The sequence below is a fragment of the Temnothorax americanus genome, unplaced genomic scaffold (assembly GCF_048541705.1).
Source record: "Temnothorax americanus isolate GAGA-0224 unplaced genomic scaffold, ASM4854170v1 Scaffold127, whole genome shotgun sequence".
Classification (NCBI taxonomy): Eukaryota; Metazoa; Arthropoda; class Insecta; order Hymenoptera; family Formicidae; genus Temnothorax; species Temnothorax americanus.
This window is the reverse complement of record NW_027509261.1, coordinates 266,304-282,755: the sequence shown is the minus strand read 5'-3', so window position 1 is coordinate 282,755 and position 16,452 is coordinate 266,304. Positions and strand designations below refer to the sequence as shown.

Below are 16,452 nucleotides of genomic sequence, written 5' to 3'. Positions count from 1 at the left end.
CGTTCAAAACACCGAAGATAAAGATAAGAAAACGTGCGTCAAATTGCGATTTATCGATTCGTACAAGTTTCTCACCGCTAGTCTCGACAAATTTGCATCTTATCTCAGCAAGGATAAACTGCGAATATTGCAACGCGAATTTTGTGAATTATCCGCAGAAAATTTTAATTTGCTGACACGAAAAGGCGTATTTCCATATGAATACATTGACTGCGTCGAAAAATTGGAGGAGTTGTGTTTACCACCGCGCGACTCATTTTACAGTTCATTGACAGGTGACACCGTATCCGAGAGCGATTACGCGCACGCCGTCGACGTCTGGCAGCGGTTCTCCATTCGAACGCTCGGTGATTACAGCGATTTATATCTCAAGACCAATGTCTTGCTGTTGGCCGATATCTTTGAAAATTTTTGCGATAGTTGCGTCGCGAGTTATGGACTCGATCCGGCGTATTATTATACTCTACTGGGTTTTACGTGGGATGCTATGTTGAAGCATACACACATCAATTTCGAATTGCTCACCGACATTGACATGGTCATGTTTATCGAACGCGGTATACGCGGCGGTTTGAGTCAATGTTCAAACAGATACGCGCTGGCCAACAACAAGTACATGCAGTCGTACGATCCATCGAAACCGTCGTCGTACCTCATGTATTTTGATGTAAATAACTTATACGGCTGGGCAATGTATCAACCATTGCCATACGCAGATTTTAAATGGGTCGACAACGTAACCGATTTTAATGTTATGGATGTCGCCAAGGGGTTATTCACTCGTCTTTTGGGTGTACCACAGATTACAAATGATTACTGATTTCAACTGACTTCAACTGATTTTAACTGACTTCAACTGATTTCATTTGATTTTATATGACCAACCGATTTCAAATAATTTCAAATGATTTCACAAGTGATTTCAACTGATTCCAAGTAACTTCATTATGATTTCAAATGATTTCATTATGATTTTAAGCGATTTTATTATAATTTCTAGTAATATAAATATTATTTTAGGTGATTTAAATTACTTTGACGTATAACTAATTACTTTCTCTACATTTTTCCTTATTCCTAATTTTATTTCTATAATTAACATCTATTGAGATATATATATATATATATATATATATATATATATATTTGAAATAGGGGTTGAGCTATTTAGTGATTAAAATTCAACTATATATTTTTTAAATTTGCTTGTTATATTAAACATTTATATCATTTTTTTAAATATAAATAGAATACTTTAAAGTAGGAAAGGGAAAAACATAATAAATGACAATATATACAAGGTATATTTACCGATTATAAATATCTGTTAATATTTTCGTAGACGTTCTCATTAATACTTTTATAAATATCTGTTTTTTGCTTTATCAAACAATAACTTTTATGAATAAAAAACAAAATTACACTTTATAAGGTACATTTTTAACGCAACTTAAATCTATCATATATAAAACGTTACGAACACAACATGAAAATACGGATGTACTTATAATTAGATACATAATGTTTAAGCTTATTGTTAGCTGTTTTTGCATATATACACTAAGTTTCAGTCTCGAATTGCACAACGCAAAGTATTAAAATATATAAAGTATAATTACTGATTAGAAATACTTTTTAATATTGTCGTAAATGTTCTCACTAAGCTTTAACCCTGATAACACAAAAGAAGGACGTGAAATTGTAAGAACATAGTTTTTAATATTAATATACTCTTGAGTATTCATAGGCACAAAAATTAATGGTCTGTCTCTGTCGATTTTATACCAATGACAAAGGACACCTATATCTTTACTGTTTCCTTCTGTTTTTGCAAAACTCTTTGAATATTCGATAGATTTCCACATTTTGCCCTTGGTTTTGCCATTTGTATACGCGAAACTAAGAATATGACCAATATAGCACTTTTTATTATTTAATCTTTTAAATAAGCACCAATCACCGATAAATATTTCATCACATTTTTTGTACTCATCATTTCTTTGTGCAAAACGCGATTTTTGTATATATGTAGTTAATTCAGATTCTCTAACACGCTGTAATCTGTCGCTGCTTAATTTGCACGAGTTTTTACTTAGAAGCCAACATATTGATGATTTTCTTACTATTAATTCCTTGCCATAGGAATCGGTCACGATCGTGAAAGGACTGTCAGGCTTAATTTCTGTTGTTATTTTGTCAAAATTAGTTAGTTCTAAACTACCCTGAACGCACGAAAGTGTTGTTAAGTCTTCCAATAAATCAAACTCTTCATTATCTTCAGTCTCATTTACTGAATTTATTTCATTAGAATTGGACGATAAAAATACATTATTATCTTCTTCTGTACAAAATGAATCTACAGTTGAATCATCAGAATCAATAATATGAATGTCATGTATGATTCTATTTTCTGCATCGGATATGGGTACTGTCATACCTAGTAATGATACCGTGATGAAAGCATTTTGTTTTGCTGATTCAATAGTATATTCCATTTCATTCAAAGAGGGAAGTTCAAATGTTGATTTATTGGAACATAAACTTGATTTTTGAGCGCGTGGAAATTTATATCCTTCAGTTGATACGTTAGAATTACTTGTTGATATGTCACTTTGAAGTTGGATACGTCTAACTCTGTGGATAGCCTCTAAAACACTACAATTCACTATAGTTGAAAATGTAGAACTTGTTGAACGCAAATGCCTAAAGAAATCTTCACACGGTTGACTGCTGAATTGCCAGGGTAAAAATAGTTCGGGAGAATCAATTTCTTTCAGTAACTTTATAACATCTATCAAACTTTGTGCGTTTATCTCGATACATAGATACGCATTTAAAGTTATAAAATTATTAGTTATGGAATACTGTGAATTTGCGTGTAGCCAAGCTCTCCATAAACGTAGAAAAAAAACACAATACCATATATTATAAATTCGTTCTAATGGGCTTAATGTTTTACTTAAAAATGCACTCAAACACAAGCGGATAACGTATAAATACGTTACAGTTCTTTCACTTTCCGAAACATGTTTTGTTAATAGCTCGGAGACTTTAGAATTTGATATTTTTAATACGGAAGAAAAGTTCATTTTATCTTTTAGGGATAAATCTTTTCGAGTTAAACAATGTTTGTCCTTTGGAACTGTGTCTATCAGAATATGCAAGTGACTAGCTGAGACTAAATAATTTCCCATTGGCAATACAATGGAATTTTTCAGCATTCTTGTTTTGAGCTTGGTGCCAATATGCACAGTATCCTGTATACAAATAATTTGTGGTAATGACTCAAAAGTGCATTGTAATGCAGGAGGAACTTGACTAGTTTCACAAGAATTTGTTTGTTTAAAAACACCAGTATTTGTTTCAATTCGCATTGCTCGCAATAACCGAGGATCACCATCAGAAGACATACCTAGAACTCTTATACCTGCATCCTTTAAGGGGGGAGACTCGTCTTTTTGACCCCTTTTTTAAATAATTTTTTATAAAAAACTGAGAGTATTTATTGAATCCTAATAAAATACATGATAATGTTGACGATCAAATGTACAAGAAAAAAATTTTTTATAGTAGAAAAAATACTCGCTGCGTTGCTCGAAGTTGTCGTTTAGATTTTGCGCGGGAGAATGCCCAGGTCCTTGTAATGAACTGAAATCAACGAACCAAAATTTTTTCGTTAAATTATGATCCTCCGATACGCATGAACCTAAATTTACATTAAAATTTTTATAATAAATATTATTTTTAGCCATTTTGTTTGAAAAAAAAATCGTAAAATTTTTTTGAAACGTCCTTTATTAAAAAAAAAAATTTTTTTTTGCTAAATTTAGGTTCATGCGCATCGGAGGATCATAATTTAACGAAAAAATTTTGGTTTGTTGATTTCAGTTCATTACAAGGACCTGGGCATTCTCCCGTGCAAAATCTAGACGACAACTTCGAGCAACTGCAGCGCAGCCATTTTGTATTTTTTGTACTATAAAAAAATTTCTTCTTGTACATTTGATCGTCAACATTATCATGTATTTTATTAGGATTCAATAAATACTCTCAGTTCTTTATAAAAAATTATCAAAGAAAGGGTCAAAGAGACGAGTCTCCCCCCTTAAATATTTAACAGTGTAAGACCATCGCTTAATAACATCATCAGCTTCGAATTTATTGTCAGTACTGTATAAACACAAACAAAAAGAAGGTGCCTGATATACGAGCGGTTGTGCAATTATTACATATAATAAAGAGGCAGGACTATTAGTACTGAAGTATTCTTCTATCTTTTTAGCACAAGTAGCTGTAAATGAGTGTGTTACAGGCATTCCATCATTGTTCAACGGTAAAGGAAAACCAACGAGTTGATTCGATTTAGAGTCATATTGAATACGACCGGTTATTCGGGTTGCATCTTCACTTAACCATACATAAAATGGTAGTTTTCTCATGTGTAAAAACTTTTCTAATTCCGTAACTCGCATATCACCTTCTATTATTAAACAACCCGAATTATCTAACGTACGACTTACTGTACTCAAAGAAGGTAAGGGCAAGTTCGCAGATAATGTTTCATACAACATTCGACCACCGATAACAAATAAATAAGTTGCGAAAAGCTTAAGTGTATCATCGTATCGTTGTCCCCCCTTCTTTTTGCTTGTGTTAGAAAGAGCAGTGTTCATTAATTTTTTTAAAAATAAGGTTTGCGTTTCATTCGACTCATATATATCATGGTTTGCAGTAGAATTATCTGAGTGTTTTTCCAGAAAATGTTTAATAGAAATATTTAATTCTTTATTTCGATTAATTTTTCAACATCTAAACGATTGAGCACAGGAAAGTAACATGAAATTCGTGGTTGAGTTTCATCTACAGAAGAGAACAATTTACGCATGTTTCTTTCTGATCGCGATCGAGAATTATTAGTACGAACATTTTTTAGAGAAATTGTTTTTTCGAGATGATTCGTTCGATAATCATCTCGATCTACCATTCCCCCCAAGATTTCCCCAAAACACTAGGAATTTTATTAAGTTCTTCGTTATACAAACCATCTACATCCTTGCTGACATCATTTAGTGATTTAGACGTTGATGGTAAAGATTCATGGGTTGTTGGATTTTTAACTGTTTTATTAGACGCGGAAAATGATTCAGTCAATCGTTTAGATTCCTCCATGCCTACAGTTTTGACAATAGATTCTGAGTCTTGTTCAGGCTTATCCTCGTTTGTCGTTTTATGTGAAGATTTTGAATGACGTCCAGAATCCAAAATAGAGTCATGCATCGGATTATTGGTTAAATCAATTAAAAATGTATCGGTAATATTTACGGGCCCTGTTACGGACGAAAGCACCAACTCGTTATTAACAATAGTTCCTTCTGCAATCACAGGTAATGTAGGATCATCAGTATGTTGACTTTCGTTAGATATATCGCTGGATATCTTAAAAGATTCTTTAATTGACTTAACATTACTTAAAGCCGCCTTTTTCTGTCCAGCAGATTTTTTATGAGTCTCGATATGACGAGCAAAATTTGAAATTATCCATCTGCTTCCGACTTTTGTAAAGTTAACAAGTATTGAACATAACGGGCATGTTACACAAGCAGAATATGTAAATGCTTTGGAAAGACCATTTTCGTCATAACTATCTTTTATGGATATCTTTACTTTTGTAGAGCATTTTAATTTCTCCCGTATGTCTTCGCTTACGTTCTCATTTGATGTATACTTTTTATTTAAGTTTTTAATAAGCGTCTCTACTTTCTTTCTTTCAGTTTCAAGATTAACATTTGAACTTTGATCGCTTTGAAGTGGTGACACATTTTTTTGTAAATTTAATTTGTCAACTGCGAGTTTCGCTTTTTTTAGAGATGGCTCATCGAGAAAAACTTGAGATGGCTTTGACAATCTCCAGATATCTGGTGGCATTTCTTTAACTATTTCAACTAATGCCAGTATCAATTGCTTGTCACCTATCATGAATCGAAATTTTTCTGGCCTTTTCTCAAATAAACCAAAGTACGCTTTTAAATCTGCATTCGGTTCAATAAAATCTTGCATTTCATTTTTTGCAAAATTTTTTAGTTCACTTATCATTGATTCAGTGATTTTTTTGAAAGATATTGGATTATCTAAATTGTTAAAATGCATAACGTTTTTGATGTAGTTAGGAATAAAAACTCCATGTGTTGTTTCCAGAATATCCCAAAAGTTTTCAACAAAATTATCCTGACGAGCCATTTTGCAATCAATTTTCTTAAACTGAAGTAACCAAGTAAAATCTCGATTCATGTAATGTTATGATGTGTCTTTTGAAAACAGGCAAAAGGTAGCTTTAGGTAATATATTACATTCTTTGTCTTTATATATTAATCACTAATTAAGTTACTAATAATACTTTTCGCTACAACCTTACAACTTCCAACTAGATTGTTTCATATTATCCCTGTAATGCAAAAAAAAACATTTAACTATTTTAAAAATTATTTTTTTATAAAAAAATTTATTGTAATATAATAAAATAGTATATACTCGCGCTTACGGTAATACGGCTCAAGGAGCTCGTCTACTTACATTTAACCTCTCCGTTTCGCGCCTTTCGTTTCGTCGTACAAGCTCTCACCAATAATCGAGCTTCCGTCACTTTCTCTCTCTCTCTCTCTCTCTCTCTCTCTCTCTCTCTCTCTCTCTCGTAATGCACGCCTAGCACAGCTTCACGGCAGCCTCTCTCCCTCGCAAACACCCCTCGCACAGCTTCTGGCAACCTCTCTCCTTCGCAAATACGCCTTGCACAGCCTGACGCAGTCCTCGCCGCGCACACCTCGCGCAACCTCCCGTAGCTTACTTCGTCCTTCGTCCAGTGCTCCTGGCACAGCTTCACGCATCCACCCTTCCTCGTAACGTACGCCTTGCACCGTTTCTCACAACCTCCTCTCGATCTTCGTACGTACGCTTGCACACCTTCTTCTTTATTTTCGTCACGAACTCTTCGCGCTTTTGATCTCTCCTCACACGTCACTTCCTTTCTTGTTTTTCCTTCAACTCGCGCTTCCGCGCCACATCTCCTCGATTGGTCAGGGTCTAGCGTGACTGGTCTCTAGTTCCCGCTAGAGCTAGCGTCGGCAATTGCGGCCGCTTGTTTATCAGTTCCGATACAGACCAACTAATTTCCAATCGACAGGATTTCGTTATTGTGACCGGTGTGACCCGCTAGGCGCAAAGCTTCGAGCAATCGGAGATGATCTACAAGCTCGTTGGGATCGTCCCAATGAACATAGTCGATCTTGTTGTCGTTTAATGTCATGGCACGCGGTATAACTTTTCCGGCTTTTTTAGCCGAAATCGACTGTGCAATTATATAATCGATTTTGTTGCCTGTCATAGCACGCGGTATACCTTTTCCAGCTTTTTTACCTGAAATCAGCGGCCCGATTATATGTGTGTACTTGTATCCCCCGTTGCCCTATATTTGAGCGTGAGCATCATAATTGCGTTTATGAATACTCGTCATCAACAGAATGCTTTTGTACGTTTGCATATCGTCCTCCGTGTAGATATCGTCATCGGGATATTTCTTAAAGATTAATTCGAAAAGACCGCGTGTGCCATTGTATCGTATGCCGTCGATAATTATGTTATCCGCATGGTTCACGTCAAAACGTTTATTACCGAACATCATTCCATCGTTGGTGAATTTAACACCGTACGCGATGTCCATACCGCTTTCTTCATCGCCGCTCAGAACTGCCCCGATGTACTTTTGGCTCAATGGACACAATTGATCTCGCAACGTTTCTTGACCCTCAGATGTTTGCAACTGCTGTCGAACGGACGTCACGAGTGGGTCATTCGTGGTTTCAAAAACATCTTCGTTTGCGAGCACTGTAGGTTGTACGGAAGGCGCAGAGGTTATAGTGGTTCATTCAATGAACCTTTTGATTGTTTCGGTTTACGCGGTTGTAAAGTTTTTGTTATTTCGCTCAAATTAGATGGCACATTTATCGATCGTTTCAACGTAACCGGAGTTGAAGCCATTACAGAGTCGTTAAACGAGGCGTTTGGTCGTTGTCGTTTGAGCTTCGGCTCTTCGTCTTCCCACGCCGTTTCATTCTCAATCTTTGACACGTCAGATTCTTTGCCAGCAACGGTGTTTTCGGCAATCTGCTTTAGAGGTTCGATGACGGGCTTAAAGTGTCTCTCCAACGCGATATCTTCCTCCATTTTACCAGTTTTCAAGGCATGATGTTTTTTGCGAATCGAATTGCTCGTTTTCGCAATATCTTTCACGATCCTCTCGCGCTCTCTAAATCTCCTCGCCGCTGTCCATGTTGCGCTAACGTTGTTCAAACGAAGCGTCGACAACAACTAACGACGTTTTGGGATCGCAAAGTCGTTAAATCCTTTTCTGTATCGACCATTCGAAATCGCGCTGTCCTTGTCTATCACCACGAATCCGTACTTTTGTTGCCAACACGTATGACACAATTTACTGAAATCATCGTAAGACATATCTGTGTTTACGTGATCGTTGTATATGTGTTTCAGATTGGTACCATCCTGTTTAAACAGAATCAATAAATTCGCGTTGTCGCGTATAAGATGCTTCGGTATCTTCGCATACGTCTGACAAAGATAGAAAGAGTCAATGTCTGCGTGCCGGCCCATTGCAAAGTACTCTCTTATCGTATCCTGCTTGTCGCACGCCACGTCATCAAAAATAAAAATAGAATTCGAGAGCGCCTCGCTCGGCGGAATGACGTCACTGTTATTCGAGAACGTAAAGTAGCCAATATCTTCTATCAGTGTTAGTATATTCTCCAAATATCGATATTTCAGTTGTTGCAACGATTTCGAGTACACATACACGTTCTCGAAACGTACACCGTGCGAACTTTCCAGCAAGCTTATCAAGACGTTTCTCTTGCCGCAATTCGACGGACCGCAGATAATACCGCGTATAGAAATCGGTAGCATGCCTCCATGTTTGCGTACCTCTTTCGTTAACGGCATCCTATCGTCAAAGTTTGTCACTCTGATCGTCCGCGATTGTCGTACGAACCGCATTTTATCTCCCCTCCACAACGAATGAATAATAATATTGAAAAAGCTGGCCTATTTATAGAGACGCGTAGAGCTGAGATGCTCAGTCGTTAAAATGTTTTTGCTCGTGTCGGATAACAGCGATATTTACAATTTAACCGCCGAGTAGTTAAAGTATATACCAAAGGTCATTCTACTGCGACAGTTTTATAATCACATAGATTATTTGTGGGATAAGCTTCCCGAACATATCAAGGCAGATTCGGAGGTTCAGCAATATCGGCGCTGTTTAATACATTATAATTTGTCGTGTCAGTAAACGCACATCGACGGTCCGTCGCCGTTGATAAAAAACTGCGGCGAATGCCGCCGAAGATAGGTCGAGGTCTGCTGAATCGCGCGATAAACGCGCTTCCGATCGAATTACATATCCTCGGCTATCAATTTTGCGGACCGGGAACTCGCTTAGAAACACGATTGGCAAGAGGTGATCGGGGTATTAATCCATTGGACGCGGCGTGTCGCGAGCACGACATAGCTTACTCGCGTAGCAACGATCTCGTAGAACGACACGTGGCAGACAATATACTCGCCGCGGAAGCGCGAAAACGTGTCATCGCGAACGATTCGACTCTCGGAGAGAGAGCTGCGGCTACAGCCGTCTGGGCGGCCATGAAAGCTAAAACGAAACTCGGTATGGGTTTGAAAACGAAAAAAAAAAAGAAGACCAAGCGAATACTTTCGGTAGCGAAACGCGGCGGTATCCTACCGGGTTTTCGGCTCGTTGGTCGGCGGAGCGGCGGGAGTCGCAAAGGCCGTGAATGATAACAAAGCCGCGCAACGTCAGCTGGAAGAGATGCAACGTCACAATCGCGCCATGGAATGTCACGGACTTTATCTCGCTCCGTACAAACGCGGACGGGGAGTCTCAAGAAAAAAAAAACGTCGAAGGGACGCTAAAAATTCCCAAGGGTGTAACTACCAATGTACAACTGCAACAATTGGCAAAACGTATGCACATTCCATATTTTAGAGGTGTCTTCATGCGCGACTCGTTACCGATCGGCGGTATACGTCGAAACGAGAGCGGTATCGTGAATTTGGATAATACTGAGGGACCGGGTACTCACTGGATGGCGTATGCGAAAAGGGAAGATCATGCCATATATTTTGACAGTTTTGGCCATCTTCGACCACCGAGAGAATTGGCGCAGTATCTAGAGAACAATGTAATAGAGTACAATCGCACGCCTTATCAGCGATACGATCAGAGCAATTGCGGACAACTGTGTCTGCGTTTTCTACAGTCGGTTGACAATCAATTTAAAAACCGGCGTTACGCTGTTTAATCTCAGTATTCATTCAAACATGTCACTGACATCAAGAGACACGGTAGTGTCTCGCGCCAAGTACACGCGGAGCGAGACCGACCGTGACTCTTTTACGCGACGCGACGGGTTGCGAGTACCCGAGATGTTGAGATCTCGATAACGAGTGAACGGATCAAGTTCTAAGTAGGCTTGATCGATAGCTTGGGGTCCAATTAGGGGGGGGGTTTCTCTCATAATATTCCGCTACGTGCCCTACGAGCGGAGATATTGCGACGCAAAGTCCAAATGCGAAAATTTATTTTTAAGATACGTCGTCTCCGTCAACCGCTTTTCTTTATAACATACATGTAACAAACAGAGAACGTCACTTTCACTTTTTCGACACTGGCGGCTAGCGGCGTTAGTGTCGCAGTGCAGTGCAGTGCAGACAGTGCGTTCGTTTAGAGCGCTATCCTGTCAGTCAGTTCATCATCTGATCAGTTAACCTATCTCGATCGATCGAGAGACACGGTAGTACGCGCGGAGCGAGACCGATCGTGTGACTCTTTATTACGCGTCGCGAGGTAAGGTGCGACAACGCGCGCATACGCGCGTACGCGAAACGGCAGTAACACCGTAATCGTGCCGGCGATATACTGAATTGAATTGCTTCGTGCTTATCTAAAGATTTCGTATCCCTACATTGGGTGCGTTCAGCCGATACTTCGCTAGCCTAGCAATCGTGAGTAGTCGCTCGTTTTCGCTCGTTTCCTCTCCTTTGACCCAATGGATTAAAAGGAGAGGAAACGAGCGACTGCTCACGATTGCTAGGCTAGCGGAGTATCGGCTGAACGCACCCATCTACTATCGCTGCCGGAAAAGAAGGTTCTCTACGCTTGGCAGAAAGCAGAAAGTGACGACTGACACGTTCGATCCCGACTTCGTTGATCGCAGAAGAGCTCAACTCAAGGTACGTTTCCGATTTGCAATTAAAAAATTTTGTGCGATGAATGATATATAGGCTACGGTCAACGTGATACAAATGCTTTGGAGCGTTCTTCCTCTCCTTCTTTCTTCATTGAAAGAAAAGAGAAGAGGAATGCTTCGAAGCATTTGTAGTGTCACGTTGACCGTAGCCATAATATCATATTAATACATTATTTTATTTTTTAGGTCAAGGATTGCCATTTAAAGCTGGTACGTTTGATGGGGCTGTCAGTATTTCTGCGCTTGTGGTTGTGCTATGCAAGCAATACTTTGCACAATCCTACAAGACGTTTATATCGTTTCTTATCAACGTTGTATGCATGTCTGTCAAGAAGCGCAAGAGCAGTGTTACAATTCTATCCAGAGAACGGTGAGAACAGGTTGTTGATATTATATATATCTTGGCATATAGGCTACGTGATACAAATGCTCTGGAGCGTTCTTCTTCTCCTTCTTTCTTCATTGAAAGAAAAGAGAAGAGGAATGCTTCGAAGCATTTGTAGTGTCACGTTGACCGTAGCCATAATATCATATTAATACATTATTTTTTTTAGGTCAAGGATTGCCATTTAAAGCTGGTACGTTTGATGGGGCTGTCAGTATTTCTGCGCTTGTGGTTGTGCTATGCAAGCAAAACTTTGCACAATCCTACAAGACGTTTATATCGTTTCTTATCAACGTTGTATGCATGTCTGTCAAGAAGCGCAAGAGCAGTGTTACAATTCTATCCAGAGAACGGTGAGAACAGGTTGTTGATATTATATATATCTTGATATATAGGCTACGGTCAACGTGATACAAATGCTCTGGAGCGTTCTTCTTCTCCTTCTTTCTTCATTGAAAGAAAAGAGAAGAGGAATGCTTCGAAGCATTTGTAGTGTCACGTTGACCATAGCCATAATATCATATTAATACATTATTTTATTTTTTAGGTCAAGGATTGCCATTTAAAGCTGGTACGTTTGATGGGGCTATCAGTATTTCTGCGCTTGTGGTTGTGCTATGCGAGCAAAACTTTGCACAATCCTACAAGACGTTTATATCGTTTCTTATCAACGTTGTATGCATGTCTGTCAAGAAGCGCAAGAGCAGTGTTACAATTCTATCCAGAGAACGGTGAGAACAGGTTGTTGATATTATATATATCTTGATATATAGGCTACGGTCAACGTGATACAAATGCTCTGGAGCGTTCTTTTTCTCCTTCTTTCTTCATTGAAAGAAAAGAGAAGAGGAATGCTTCGAAGCATTTGTAGTGTCACGTTGACCGTAGCCATAATATCATATTAATACATTATTTTATTTTTTAGGTCAAGGATTGCCATTTAAAGCTGGTACGTTTGATGGGGCTGTCAGTATTTCTGCGCTTGTGGTTGTGTTATGCAAGCAAAACTTTGCACAATCCTACAAAACGTTTATATCGTTTCTTATTAACGTTGTATGCATGTCTGTCAAGAAGCGCAAGAGCAGTGTTACAATTCTATCCAGAGAACGGTGAACAGGTTGTTGATATTATATATATCTTGATATATATATGATGGCAAATACTGGCCGTATTGTCCTCGGTTAGAGGCAGGAGCCAACGAAACCACCGTTTTATACTGAGAGAAATCGCAAAAGTACAAATGGTAAGTACTGTCTTTTCAATATATATTTCACATAATTTCACATAATTACAATGTTGCTATTTTTATTTTATTTTAGATGGATATAGATGATAACGATTTCGCCGATTTCGAGCTAGAATTATCATTGGAAGAAAAATCAGCCACCGATATCGCTGCCGGTCCCGTCGCCGCCGGTTCCGTCGTCGCCGCCGGACCTGTCGCCGCCAGTTTTGTCGCCGCTGGACCTGTCGCCGCTGGTTCCGTCGTCGCCGACCATCCTGTCGCCGCCGGACCTACCTGTCGCCGCTGATCCCGTCGTCGCCGATCGTGCCGCTGCTCGTTTCGATGCCGAAGATGATAGACAAGGTAATATTAATATTATGTATATTTAACAGAAAGTAATGACATATTTATGATATATTCCGCCAATAATTTGATTGCGATTACGAAAAGTATTACCCCAGCCAGAGTTTGAACCTGGAACCTCCCGCTATCCGTGCAGGCGTCGCCTTAATTCGACCACTGAGGCATGTGGTAACATTTATCGCAATAACAAACAAACATACCATCTTAATCGAAATTAATAAATATCTTCTTGTTATATATGAAAAATTTAATTCATATTATATGTATTTAATTCATAAAATTTCTTATACAATTTTATTATTTTACAGTTCGAAGACCAAGAGGCAGAGCCGCAGGGATACGACGGCAAGAAGAAAGGTTCATGGCCTTTTTATATAAATTGTCATCATCCAATTACCATTGAGGTAGACGAGGCAGAGGCAGAGGCAGAGCAACAGGATTTAATCTTTGTCTCTATATAATCTTTATATAATGTCTCTATATATAATGTCTCTAAATAATCTCTATATATAATAATGTCTATATAATGTCTCTATATAATAATCTCTATATATAATAATGTCTCTGTATAATCTATATATATATATATATATATGATACACATTAAAAATAATTGAAAAGTAATTAGAGATGAATGCATTCGTATTGTTTTATTATAAAAAATAAAATTGCGTTCACCTGTATTTTATGTATATGTATAACCTTATCGTATATAATTATATTGTATAATCAGAACCGCTTGCCACCAGTGTCGAAAAAGTGAAAGTGACGTTTCTGATTATGACGTCATCATATAAGACGTCGGCGTTAGAAGTATATACGTATTCGTATCTTAAAAATAAATTTTCACATTTGGACTTTGCGTCGCAATATCTCCGCTCGTAGGGCACGCAGCGGAATATTATGAGAGAAACCCCCCCCCCCTAATTGGACCTCAAGCTATCGATCAAGCCTACTTAGAACTTGATCCGTTCACTCATCGTTATCGAGATCTCAATATCTCGGGTACTCGCAACCCGTCGCGTCGCGTAAAAGAGTCACGGTCTTAATAATTTATTAAAGGATACATTTTTAAATTGGGGTCCGTTATATGGAAAAACATGCCAATTTTGTGCAGGAAATCTAGTATTTAGAAATGAATTAACGTTGACGAAAGAAATAGTTATCATTCATTTAATTTTGTTCTCGTCACAGGATAATAAATTAGTGAAAATACCACAGACATTTAATTTAACTAGCATATCAACAACTAAGATATCGATAGCGAAACAGCAGTATAAAGTAATGAATACTATATTTCATCAGGGTACATCTATTGAAGATGGTCATTATACAAGTATGTGTAGAGAAAAGACATTTTGGATTGAATTTGATGATGGAAAAATTATAGAAAGTAAACGATGGCTAAAGGTCTTTATATATTATTTTTGGAAAAAGTTGGTAAGAAATAATTTATACAAGCAACGTAATATACATGCATATTTTACATAAAAGCAATGTCCGGCAATATGTATATATACAATATTTACAACTTCAGACACATTTCTTTATAAGATGTAATTTTTTTCTGTTAAGATTAAGATGCGTAACACTACAAAAAGGCGTGATATCCGTACAAAATTACCTTTTTCAAAAAAAAAGGTAAAAAAAGGCGCCAAGTACACGCATAGTAGTACATATGTATTATGTTGATACCTCGAAAAAAACAAAGTGGTAGTATTATACCTCGAAATAACACCCTGTACATACTGTTTATACAATGCGTAATACTACAAAAAGGCGTGATATCCGTACAAAATTACCTTTTTTAAAAAAAGGTAAAAAAAATGCGCCAAGTACACGCATAGTAGTATATATGTATTATGTTGTTACCCTCGAAAAAAACAAAGTGGTAGTATTATACCTAAATAACACTCTGTACATAGCTGTTTATACAATGCGTAGATGTACAAAAAGGCGTGATATCTGTGTACAAAATTACCTTTTTTTAAAAAAAAGGTAAAGAAAAGGGCGCCAAGTACACGCATAGTAGTGTATATGTTGTTAACCCGCAGCAAAGATCCAAAACCCACCAGTGGTCCTATTATACCTCAAAAAAATCTAAGTCACAAGTGGTAGAACGTAATCTATCTTTGTAATTTCGAAAAATCTTGAAAAAAACCCTAAGCAGTAGTAATCTTTACCCTCGAAAAAACCGAAGTAACAAGTGGTAGAACCGTAATCTTTGTATGTAATTTCGAAAAATCTCGAAAAAACCTAAGCAGTAGTTATCTGTACGCCTCGAAAAAACCGAAGTAACGAAGTGGTAGAACGTTAATCGTTGTATCTCGAAAAATCATCTAAATCTTTTTTATCTCTCACACAACGAATCTAAAACCAAACAACACAACATCTCCTCGAAAAAACTAAACATATATTTTTATTTCCAAATATGTTGTTACCCGTTGAAACAAAAAACAGTGTAAACGTGTAGTATTTACCTAACAACAATCTAAGTACAATAGTATACGTAATCTTTGTATCTTGAAAAATTCTCCGAAAACTCTAAACAGTAGTATTTTTATTTCCAAAAAATTATACTCAGTGATACACATCACAACATTACGTTACCCCTTATGAAAAATAGTCGCGCTTCAAGTGATCTATTATGTTTATTACATTACAAAAAAAAATGATATCTCTTTTAATACAGCTGCCAATTACAAGAACAACACGAGAAAAAAAAATGTGGGCATCCCCCAAGAAATATTTAGTCCCGAATACGTTTAGAGCAAACATTTTAGTTTTAGTAGTTAACTACACCATTAGTTGAATTAATTAATTCCTTGATTAAAAAAACGAAATAAATTGTTGAAAACAATTAATATTTACTTAACTAACTAAAATGTTTAGTTGAACGTATCGAACTAAATATTTCTTGGAATTAACAATTTTTTTTCTCAGTGTATTTTCGAGATACAAAGATTACCTCTACCACTTGTTACTTAGGTTTTTTTGAGGTACAATATTTACCACTGCTTTTTTTTTCGATTAGAATCACAATATTGACACTCATACCTTCCCCTAGTTCCCCTTCGCACCCCATCCAAACCTCATATAGTTCTTACCCTCTATTTCCCCTTCACGTTCCGTCCCTCCCACGGGGT

General features: G+C 37.4%; 4 protein-coding genes across 5 annotated transcripts in view; 1 reads left to right on the top strand and 3 right to left on the bottom strand.

Annotated features, from left to right (window-relative positions):
• Window positions 1-16,452, bottom strand: part of Rtnl1 (reticulon) — a 128,973-nt gene that overhangs the window by 45,452 nt on the left and 67,069 nt on the right. The gene's annotated exons all lie outside the window — the stretch shown is intronic.
• On the bottom strand, window positions 1,411-3,450 carry LOC143893755 (uncharacterized). Its single transcript, XM_077399471.1, has one exon. The coding sequence runs from the start codon at window positions 3,408-3,410 to the stop codon at window positions 1,623-1,625; it is 1,788 nt and encodes a 595-aa protein (XP_077255597.1). The 5' UTR covers window positions 3,411-3,450; the 3' UTR covers window positions 1,411-1,622.
• Window positions 4,047-4,700, bottom strand: LOC143893763 (uncharacterized). The gene has a single exon (XM_077399483.1). The coding sequence runs from the start codon at window positions 4,671-4,673 to the stop codon at window positions 4,059-4,061; it is 615 nt and encodes a 204-aa protein (XP_077255609.1). The 5' UTR covers window positions 4,674-4,700; the 3' UTR covers window positions 4,047-4,058.
• Window positions 9,747-12,400, top strand: LOC143893764 (uncharacterized). The gene is made up of 4 exons (XM_077399484.1): window positions 9,747-11,316; window positions 11,520-11,703; window positions 11,888-12,071; window positions 12,266-12,400. Exons 2-4 carry the CDS (start codon window positions 11,553-11,555, stop codon window positions 12,282-12,284), a joined length of 354 nt encoding a protein of 117 aa, XP_077255610.1. The 5' UTR covers window positions 9,747-11,316; window positions 11,520-11,552; the 3' UTR covers window positions 12,285-12,400.